We start from the raw sequence: 11,596 nt of genomic DNA on the forward strand, positions 1-11,596 counted from the left end.
CAATGACTGGCATAGCGAGTACTAACATAACTCGCAAAGTGAACACTTTGCAAACACCACACTGGCTTCTTCAACTGTACCGTACAAGATTCTCTACCCCTCGTATCTGAAAGTCCTTCAAACGTTCTGACACTTAGTGTAAACCTTCTCAGAGTCTCCGCCATTCCCTTAATTATGCAGCAAGCACAAAAACAAAGGAAATCTCCTCACATTGTTTTGTCCTCGGCAATGCGATGTCTATGTCGCCAGTGTTTATAAACCATGCTGCTGGGAAGATCAAGTTCATGTGCGCTCCTGGTGGCGAATGATAAGTCGTAAATATTGAACATCCTCGGTTTGCCAAAGGAGTGATCCTCATGCATGATTTGCAAGCTTTTGGGTAATTTTGTCACAAACAGGAATGATTTAAACAAGCACATACATGTAAAACAATATGATGACACTTTGTTTAGTTCAGCATAAAAGTTTATTGGCAAAGCACATAACTTGCCATGAACATATTTTCTACATTTAAGACCAGAAACACACGCCTCATTTGTACGAGCTGCATCAGGCCTTCTGGCGATCCTCTCTTACGCACGAGGCTAAGTTAGCCTAATAAAGTGCAAACAGATATTTGTTTCAATCATCTCATTATCACTACGAATAAGTGTGGACCATGTATAAATTAGTGCACACACGTTGTCCACACGAACAGCAAACCACACAACTGCTCTGTAACAGACATATGTTTTCCTCAAAAGGGAGACCTAACAGGGAAACTTCAGCACCCACACAAAGCTCCTGGAGCTTCTACAGTGAAGACTCATACTGCTGTAGCAAAGCTCCTGTTTTAATGCTTCCACAGCACTGCTCTTTTCTTGAACAGCTCAAAACAGCCACGGAACTCGCGGACACGTCAGCTCACGTGACAGAAAAAATAATCTATTAAATGGCGGGATAGTGTGATCTGTGCCACGTTCTTTGAAATTCCAAACAGGTGCAGCTAAATTGTACAAGATGTACTTGTGTATTTATAGTGTGCATTTGTGTACACAATTTAAACATGATAATGCATGCACATTTACATAATCGGCATGGCAAATGTAAAATATTAATTGTTCATTTATAATGGTAGACATATAGTTAGAAATACTGCGTACAACATTGTCAAACAACACCCAACTTTTAAGGGGATAGTGGGAAGCAAAGAATAAACTCTGTGAGAAGTGACCTGACAAGATGTCCGGTATGAGCTGTCATCTTCATGACTAGGGCAAAATGGGGCTAATGCATTTCTGAATTCCATCCACATCTGCATTGCCTGTGAATGTTGACTTGTGGATAATAGAGAGTTTTTTTGGGGTTAAATCGCGTAAATATAAGTGTCGTTAAACCCGACATCATCCGGCACGGCCATTTCTATAAAGTTTGTCACTTAAACAAAACATGCCAATTAGTTACTACTTCAGCACACTGTTGTGTTGGAGAGTAAACACAAATTGGGTTTACTCTCCAACACACCAGTTTGCTGAAAGACCGGGCATCACCGCCCCCTCCCCCCACCACTGCGCCACCCTGCCATCTTGAGGGCGCTATTTTGGCGGCTTGCGCTTTCTGCTGCCGCCGCCACCACCGCCGTGCGTTGGTGCCGTGCGTCCATTGAGCTCGCCGGGGAGCGAGGAGCCAGGTGCGGGCGAGGAAGCGAGTGTGTTGAGACGGGCCTCCGTGAGGAGAAACGTCGCCCGGATCTCTGACAGGGCCACTTCGCATGCCGTGAGGATCTGCACGGAGATCGCTTCCCTCAGCACCAGGGCGAGCGTCTGCACGCCGAGACGGGAGTGGGAGCGTTCGCCGATGAGCGGCACAACACAATCATGACTATTAAGTCTTACTGGGCTCTCAAGTGGTTTTAAGTTCATGTTATGTCATGTGACATTTCACGGTTGGCATGGGTCATGGTGCAATGAGATATATGGAGCACCCTGCCCAATTTACCTCCTCTTTGTAGCCTGTTACTTGGGACCCTCCAGCCTGTGGGTGCAGTAGCACCCTCTGCACACTCAATTGCTATGCTACTGCTCCACGTTACCCATCTTGTTGGCAGCTCTGAGCCAGTTCGTGGAAATCCCACATATCTAAGGCTGGTTCCTTCCATAGAGCAACCACTTTTCACCCAAGATAAAGGTCGAGTTACCTCTGAGTGACCTCATAAACATCTAACTCCGAGCTGCACCCTCTAACAGCTTCGCTCGGCTTGGTTTGAAATAACACTGACGCTAACGCCTGTGCAAAGCTCACCTCTGCATCCACCGTCTCTCCCTCCTGCACCGAGAGTCGAGCCAGGACCTTCTCCAGTTGATCTCGGCCCTCACCGCGCAGTTCCTCCTGGCGAACCCGTGCGTCGGTGCGCACGCGCACCTCGACTTCCTCGAGACGCTCAGCCTCGCGCCGCCGTCGCTCAACAGCGCCCTCCTCCATGCCGCGCTGCAGCGCCGGTATGGGGAGCGGCACCTCTACCTCCAGGTTCAAGGGTGGCGGGCGGCTGGCAACGGAGGCAGTGAAGGTGCCGCGCAGGAGGGCAGCGCGCCATAAGCGGAAGTGCGGTACATACGTGGACGAAAAGAAGTGGAGGACAATGCGGGCCGGGCGGCCAGACCCCAGGCAGCCGTGCACACGCTCCTCCAGGCTCCTCAGCACCTCCTCCAGTGACAGCTCTAGCAAGGAGGCAGCGGCAGGCCCAATGGCGTAGTGTGGTTGGCATGGTCCCAGGTGCAAGGAATTACCATTGACCCTCCGGTCCAATGTCCCACCTTTTTGTAGCCTGGTGTCTGGGACCCTCCAGCCTGTGGGTTCTGGTACAGTGGCACTGTCAGCACACATTTGTTGTAGCTATACCAATGGGCAAGGCTTCGGAACTGAAATGTTCGTGTACCAATTTCATGTATTTCCAAATAATCAAAGTATAAGTGGCTGGGTGGCTCAGTTGGTTATAGTGGGCCAAGGCACTTAACTGCTATGATTGAGATACTGGGTTTGAATCTGGGCAACATCCATAATGAATCGAGATTCTTAAGTGTAGTGACTCGATTGACTCAGTCCAATTACCATTCATTGTACAAAACACTCATTGATTTTAATGTTTTCACTTAATTTGGCACATGAGAGCTCTGAGGTCTACACCACACATTTAAGTTCAAGAGCATGTAATAGGTGCTGTGCTGAGAGTTGGGGACTGCGTCACACACGTGCTGTTGTGCAGTCTTGAGTCAGTGAGGCTTTCATTGGTAAATATATGGCAATACATTGTATCATTATGTCTACTATAATTTATTATTAACAGTTATTTGAAGTTATTTGAAATCACTACACAGTGCAAGTTGCAGAGAGTGTGTAAGATGTGTTGGTGTGAGAAGTGGGAAGCCTGCGACATACGTGTGGTGTCGTGCAGCAGGGCAAGTGTGAGTGACGCCACGAGGGGTAGGCAGGCCCAGGACAGGCCCCGTGTGGAGCAGTGCACCAACGTGCCCAGAACACAGTCGAGGGCCAGCGCTCTCCATGGCTCGGTCTCGCACTGCCGCTCCGTCCAACCCAGACCAGTGCGAAGTACAGACACTCCCAGCGCTGGCTGCAGGCAAAGAGTCCAAAAATGCAGTGGATTCGAAATGCAGCTGCTCAATTCGTTTGAATGCATCCTGACAGTCAGTTATAGAATAATTGCATTCATTGCCAGTGAAAAAACACACGCTATTAAAATCCTACTCCTTTTGCTTTTGTGATGAAGGAATTTAAATTTGGAACTTTCGCAGCAAGTAGTGAAGCATCATCGCACGTAAAATATGGCCTCCAGAAAATGACACTGAAGGACAAATTCTAAGCTTCTATGTTGTCTCCTATAAAACAATGTCTGGTGCATTTTCTCACATGTCCTACTACAGACGTGTTTGTCACGAGACAATCAGTTTATTTAAATTTTCTTCAGCCACCAGAGCTGTAAAAAGCCTAATAAAGTGCGGTCATTAGTACCTGGGTTAAATCCATAAACATGAACCTGGTTTAATCATGGGCAGCTGCCCAGATTCGAACCCAGGATCTCATTGGTGCTGGCTCATTCTCTGAAGATAATCACCCGATGTTAAATTTATAGGCTTGCTCCTGCATATCTGACTGAACCCAGCACACTGGACAACCCATCCCCTTTCTCGTGGTAGACCCATCAAACCAATGGGTTTGTACTGCAATACGGTTGACAGAACTTTTGTCGAACTTGCCAAACAATTCTAGAACCATTTATCTTATGAAAGTCATAATTCAAAACATGTCTGTTGTATTAGAGATGTTCTTATTTGAGTGCAATTTAATAGAAAATTATGTATTGCATGTGGTTGAATGCAGCGCGAGGGTGAATTTGAATGACAGCAGTTCAATGTGGTGTGGAAGATGTAAGGTAGCATGGTTTTTATTTAAAGAAACGCGTAGTATAAATGTGAATGAGTATTATTATAACAATCGGGGGCAATAAAGTGAGTGATATGAGACCTCAATCATTTCCCCGCATTTTGTAATTCCTGGAATTGTTTTCCATATAAAATACAGTGAATGGATGGGGCCATTTCCTTATTTGGTGTATATCTGTTCATGTTTTTCAAGTCATGCAATGGTGTGGTGGTTGGTGACAGTGGTGCCACTGTCACTACGGCTCTTCTGACCTTGGTGATGTCATGAATACTCAGGGTCCAACTACCCCACTACATTTGCAAATGTGATTTGTAATTTTGATCCTTACCTGTGTATCGATAGTTCAATGCTAATTTGTCATTGTATTGAGGGAATGCGTGTTATCTTGGTGTGGTCTGCGACTGTTTTGTTGTTGGTTTTTCTGCCTTACCCAAGTTTGATCAATCTGATTTATATAATAAATGCATTTATTATTCATATTTAGTGACTTGCTTACCATTTTCTCTATTTTGCACTCCTATCGTTTTTTTTGTATTGTTTTTTGTTGTAACTTGCTGACCCGCCCATACTGGTCATCTGTGAAAAAGAGCTTCATAGTTCATTGGATTCTTCCAGTCTAAATAAAGATTCTGATTCTCATTCTGACCCCACTGTGATGCTATTGTCACTACAGGAGGGGGACTCCTGTCTTGACCAGACCAGAACCACTTTAGCCACCACTCTCCGAGGACTTGTACTCATAACGTTGGCAATCTTTCATGATGGCGACAGGGAAATAGATATTATTTTAACCCCATTAGTTTTCCTTCTTTAGAGCCTCATAGCTTTTACAAATGCCGACACTACCATGTTCAACCCAAGGGTGGGGTAAGAGTTTAGGCTAGAGTCTTGTTAAATAGTGTAGCTGGAGTTATCGTTGAAGCTAGTATTTGGTTTGCTAATGTGGTTAACTATAGGGGTATGGATAGGTTCAAGTTGTTAGGGCTAGGGACGTTAATTAGTGTGATTCGTGTCTGGCTGATGTGATAAGTGTTCAAGCTACAATACGTTTGGCAAGTAACAGTTGGGGATGGTGCTAATGGCTGGTCTAGCAGAGTAGTTATAAGTGGTGGTGTTTTCGGGGATGGTTAACCAGTGTGTTTAGGGACAGAGATAGTGTTAGGAGTCGTTGACCAGTGTGGTTAGAATTAGCAATGAGAATTAGGGCCTGTCCATTAAATATGCTCTGCCCTATTACAATTTTCCGCTTCCCCTATTTACCGAGAATGGCCTTTTCACATGCCATGCTTTTTTCACTTTGGATATTCACAGCGCCAGCATGCCGACGTATCTGCATGTGCACCACATCTCTACCTCGCCCTGCTGCTCTCTGGAGTTCAGGCCACCACAAGCAGCACAAACACTCCTAGCACCGGCTGCACGCACAGCCAGGAAGCAGCTAATTTGCGTATGGTGGGTTCACAATGCGCGTCGCCCAATATCGCTGCACTGGGCCAGTCACGCCCTGATTATTATGTTGAGTTTGGCACATTATTCATTTCACAATGGAGCCTCTTGGGGCCAGCATATAGCTCAAGGGGTGCACCGAGGGGCACACTAAAGTTCAGAGGGCATCTGTTATTTTCAGCCATGGCACTATTTTTGATGTATTTCTTTTGTTACTATGGTAATTCCTTTTTCACCAGATACTCATTGGAAATTAACAGTTCTATATATATATATTTTTTAAAAAGCATCAATATAGTCTTAAGAATAATTTTTAAGGGTCCTGCTGGGAATATTTGGCCAATTGCCAAATGAATTTGCATTTGGGATTAAGCCAGGGTGGTTGGAGAAAACGTATGCGATACTAAGATGTTTAAAGTTAGAATTATAATTCTAACTTATAATATAATTATCAGTGCAGATTCCCTTGAGCAGGGTTTAGACAGTGGGGAGGCATCGCATAGGCAAGGACCTCTCACACAGCCTGTGTTAATCAAGCAGCGTCTTTGCATAAAAAGAGTGAACACCAAAAAGTACAGCAATGCAATTACATTGAATTTGTGTTCAACGTGGTTCGAATCAGCAGTGCTGAGTTGGAGATCCACTGTTGGCTGTACGAGAGCTCCCCCCTCCCGTAGAGTGCATGTTGATGCACGAAATGGTACGTATTCGGTAGGGATATACTCTTGATTTAATTTAACCTGGAGAAGAGTCGAGAGCATAACGCACGTTGGTATACAGCTGTGGGGGCCAGCACAAGAAATGGCGCGACCTGTCATAGACATGGCACGGGCCACTATGAAGCAGGTCTAAGCATCACGGAGCAAGGGAGGGCAACATTAACTAACAGTGGTTACTCTCACAAGCAGTGACCAATGTTTTATAACATAACGATGGCGAATGGGTTACAATTAACCAAAGCACGTGGGTTCTCACAAGAAATGTTATGAACAATAGATTGTTTGGTTAGGCCATGGAATTATTTAGTTACAATTCTAATAGTTTTTCAGTAAATGTCACTTTAACATGAGCAAATGAACTGCCTTTGCCACTATTGTTCATTACAAAAATAGTTAATTTACTGTCATGGGCTTGCAATGTTTAATCCTCATGCTCGAAGTGGTCATGGTAACAATAGTTAATCGATTACCCCGGTAACAATGGTTAACTATGCACGCGACAGCGGTTAACTTGTTATCGTGGTAGCAATAGTTAATCGATTGCCCCGGTAACAATGGTTAACTGTGATCGTAACAGCGGTTAAATGGTTGTCGTGCTAACAATAGTTAATCGATTACCCCGGTAACAATGGTCAACTATGCACGTGACAGCAGTTAATTCGTTGTCGTGGTAACAGTAGTTAATCGATTACCCCGGTAACAATGGTTAACTATGATCGTAACAGCGGTTAGCTCGTTATCGTGCTAACAATAGTTAATCGATTACCACCGTAACAATGGTCGTAAAGCGGTTAAATGGCTATCGGTACAATGAATTGGCGACAGAGCCGCTCCCTCTCGTTCCTGTCAACAAGTAACGTGCTATGGCCCTCGGCTATCGATCTTAACAGCCTTTATTTGTTTATTTATCGATCAATCTCCTCACTTCGAGTCGCACGGCAGAGCGCGCCTCCGCCTCGAGCAGCGTCCTCGCCCTCGCCATGGCAACCGCGTGCGCGCGACGTCACGCGTTCGGTATGGCGTCATCGCGTCGCAGAGTCGCGCCTCGGCGACATGACGTCACTTGCGACAATGTCAACATTCACAAAATGTATCAGAATGACAGTTTTGTTGCCAGATAGAAGGGTAAAAAAACAATGATCATATTTTTTACTGGCAAATGAGGTTCCAATGGTGTAAATATCAGAATGTTGGTTTAAAGCTTTCGTGACTGCAGGGATTAATTTTCTTGTTTTTCTCGGTAAAGTCACGTAAAAGGGAAAGAATGAAATAATAAAAATATTAAACAATAAAAATTATCACGTTTCGACTGCAACACAAGCAATCATAATCAGGTGTGAAATCCACAGCAATAAATTTTTAAAAAAGTAAAAAAAAAGTTTTCAAATTTTATTGCTGTGGATTTGATGATGATTGCTTGTGTTGCAGTCGAAACGTGATAATTTTATTGTTTTACTGGTAGGAACGAAGTGGACCAGCCACCAATAGATTATATCGTCCGTCCGTTTGTCCGTCCGTCCGTCCGTGTAGCAACATCGCCCCCTACTGCAAACACTTGGCATGACCCTACAAAAACCGAGACCTAGGCCTGAAACTCTCCCTTCGTATCGTACCCCCGCGTGTGTGAAAGGGAGTTAATGTTTAACAATGTTACATTCCCTGATGTTTTTTTTAATGGAAACATTTCAATTTAAAGCTTTTACATTAAAAACAACTCCCTACCCCCCCCCCCCCCCCCCACTTGTCGGCGGCTCTCCAGCCGAGCCAGGCCTGGGAATCTCTCCCCCGCTTGGGGTGTATTGGGCGGGGCTACAGCGGCAGGGGGCGGGGCTACAGCGGCAGGGGGCGGGGCTACAGCGGCAGGGGGCGGGGCTACGCGGGGCTGGGCGGGGCAACGGCGGCAGGGGGCGTGGGCACGAGGTGGAGGGCGGGGCTACGCGGGGTTGGGGCGGGGTTACGGCGGTAAGGGGCGGGGCAACGAGCTGGGGGCGGGGACACCGAGATGGGGCGGGGGCCACGGGTGGCCGGGGCGGGGTTACGCGGGTGGAGGGGGCGGGGCCACGGGGCATCCACTTATTGGCGGCCATTTTTTGCCATTTCATTTTATTATAGCCATTCAATTGTTCGGTCCTACCAGCCCACCCCACAGGGTCCTGTTATATTTTTATTATTTTATTGTTTCCCTTCTACGTGACTTTACCGAAAAAAAACAAGAATATAGGTATCAGAATTTTGATTTGCACCGGAGGAATTCCGATGAGCGATGAAGTTGTTCTTCGCGGATGTTCCAATAGGGGGCGCGTAGGAATGCTAGAACAGCAAACAATACACAAACACGAGAGTCGTGCAAAGTATAAGAAAGGTAAACAAATCACCCAGAAATATACAAATAAAACGAAACCATCCCCATTCTAGCAGGCAAAGCCCACTGAGGTATAAACTTATTTTAGAGAAGCGACCTGACCACACAACAAAGTGGTTTTTCACATGGAAATCTATAGCAGCTAAATAATCTAAATAATTTAATCTGAATAATTTAATCTAGCGTCACGTCTCATTGGTGTGACGTCACTCTTATCTAATTAGAACCTCTCGGTATGACGTCACTCGTAACTAAATGGTATATCTCGGTATGACGTCACTCAGGAGATCTGACCAGTGTGGAAGAGCAGCCCTCTGAAGGGGCTCACTAGAGGCTACTCCGCCAGGAGTGGCGTGAGCGAGCAATTGCCAGGGCCGTTTGTTTACCTTTTCGTACCTGGTTTAACTCACTCTGCCGAGATGACGTCATTTGCTGCAATAAAAAAAATTGTGTTTGAAACATCTGACGTCATCGCTCATAATCAACTTTTTGGGTTTAGATCGCGTTATTTATAAATGTGTCGTAACCCTCCACCACCCGACACGGCCAATCAGTAAAAAAGTGTCACGTTGACAAAAGACAAATAGTTCACTGCTTTAGCCCACCGGTGTGTTGAAGCGTGAAACCACAACATTTACCATTTTTGAGTAGCACGACGTTTCGCTGGTAATTGCATCCAGCATCATCGGGCAATTCGCCAGAATGGTGAACTGACGTCATCGCATTGGTGTGTGTTTTATGACGTCATGTGGGATTCAGTGGGGATGTCACGTGGCTCGCTCGCTGCCACGTGCGCCCGGGTCGGCAATCTGCGGCTCTTTAAGAACCGCTTCGTGACTCGCCGACACTATAATTGCAAATTTAAAAAAAAACCTAATTATTTTCGATGAACGATGAACGTCTGAAAGCCCAACAATGATTTGTAACGCGGCAATTACGAATCGTTGCGCTCGTGCTTTTCTTAAAAGTTATTACAAAAATATGGTTCATGTTATTCATTAATTCACACGCATTGCGCCTTTCGAAGTATATAGTTTTTTTTATGCCGAATTCGAAGGAAATGGAACTTTTTATTATTTTGATTACCGATCCATGCGCGTGCGTGACCAGCGTACCGAGGACACGGAACGAGAAGCACGCGGATTAGCGAGAACACGCACAAAGCTGCAGACACCACACAGCGCACGATGTGGCTACGTGGACACGCACGTGCTTGTCTCGTCGACGGCGGAGCAGCAGCCAAACGAGGAGAATGTGCCCCCCCCCCCCGGAGGGTAGGTCCGCCGCAGAGATGGATCGTGGAGCGATGAAATCGCCTCGTGTGTGTAGACAGATCCTCGATGGGATGCTGTTGCATCGCGAGACCGTGAAGGATGGTGGCGATGACATGGGGACGTTTTCGTCCAGCGGTGAATAGAGCAGAAGTTTCCCTCGGTAAATAGGCAGAATAATAATATTGGTTGATTTTGATGCAAGTGCTGTTAGCGAGCACCTATGAAGGCGGGCACGGCACACGCGCGGGGGTGAGTGGCCAGCACCACGTCCGACCACCGTTGTCTCCCCGTTGGCGATGTTGTCATTTGAGGCTGAGTCGACCTAGGAGATGCCCGGTTAAGATCATCGTTTCTAGTGTTGGGGGTGAGTGGGAATCGACCTGTGGTTGCTGGGTTTGTAGCGCAGGGCGCGAACCGCTACACTGGCGCTCCCGATCCCACTCGCGAACAAATGCACACAACCCGCTTTGGATGAGCGTCATCGTGCAGTACAACATTAATTCAGTATTTATACAGAATGATTTATTGTCGCAGAATGATTTTTGTTGCATTGGGTTTTTACATGTAAAAAAAAATTGGCATACAGTACAGTGCTTGTTAAAATTGTGATGTGTTTATTTTTGGCTGCCGTGTACCTAACCCCATTATTTAGTTGAGGCTTAAGTATTGAATATCGCGGTTTTGGCTTTCGCGGCACTTTCCAGGGACGTAATCCCGCGATATTCAAGGGTTTCCTGTACGTATGTTGATCTTCTTTCACAGCAAACGTAGCCAACCCTGCTAATCGGAGGTGCGGGAGAAGGATTATGATAGTACGGTTCCCCGCCGTACGAATGTGGAATTTCCACATCCCAATGCTCCCTGGTCACTGCTTGAGCAGGGAGACACTGAATTTCAACTCATCTCAGAATAAATTTTGACTTAAAACTTTCGTGACTGCAGGAATGCATATTCTTTGGTTCTTTCGTTAAAGTCACGTAGATAGAAAAATAAAGTGAATAAAAATCATTAAAAAAAACATTAATGTAGACTGTAGCCTGGTTCTTAATCGGAGTGAGTGTACTGGCAGTCTATAATGTAGACTGTAGCCTGGTCTCCGTATGGCGTGTGTGCCTGTATAACAAGGTTGTTGGATCACGAAGATATGTCATGGCTGTCTAGAAGGATGAAGGCTGACAGGCTTCTGTGCTGATCTTAATAGTTTGCTTCGACGTACAGTGACGTGTAATTCACTCCTCGAGTTATGGGTACAAAAAAAATCAACGTTGGAACTGAGCAGAGTGTTGTGAGCTTGGATCAAGTAAAACAAGTATCTGCAATATTATTTAATGGTGGCTTTACGTTATAAGCTATTTTTG

General features: G+C 45.8%; 1 protein-coding gene across 1 annotated transcript; it reads right to left on the reverse strand.

The window, feature by feature from the left end:
- Positions 1-450: 450 nt before the first annotated feature.
- LOC133344285 (uncharacterized) lies at positions 451-7,598 on the reverse strand. The gene is made up of 4 exons (XM_061554373.1): positions 7,528-7,598; positions 3,415-3,607; positions 2,281-2,696; positions 451-1,802 (listed from the first exon to the last, which is right to left on the reverse strand). The coding sequence occupies exons 1-4, from the start codon at positions 7,582-7,584 to the stop codon at positions 1,575-1,577; spliced, it is 894 nt and encodes a 297-aa protein (XP_061410357.1). The 5' UTR covers positions 7,585-7,598; the 3' UTR covers positions 451-1,574.
- Positions 7,599-11,596: the final 3,998 nt, after the last annotated feature.

The sequence above is a fragment of the Lethenteron reissneri genome, chromosome 19 (genome assembly GCF_015708825.2).
Source record: "Lethenteron reissneri isolate LAM-NWPU_2019-01 chromosome 19, ASM1570882v1, whole genome shotgun sequence".
Classification (NCBI taxonomy): Eukaryota; Metazoa; Chordata; class Hyperoartia; order Petromyzontiformes; family Petromyzontidae; genus Lethenteron; species Lethenteron reissneri.

Coding starts and splice junctions, on each gene's coding strand:
- LOC133344285 (XM_061554373.1), bottom strand. CDS start 7,584: ATGGCGAGGGCGAGGACGCTGCTCGAGGCGGAGGCGCGCTCTGCCGTG. Junction 3,608..7,527: donor GCTCTGCCGTGCGACTCGAA/GTGAGGAGATTG, acceptor CTTTGCCTGCAG/CCAGCGCTGGGAGTGTCTGT. Junction 1,803..2,280: donor GAGAGACGGTGGATGCAGAG/GTGAGCTTTGCA, acceptor CTCGGCGTGCAG/ACGCTCGCCCTGGTGCTGAG.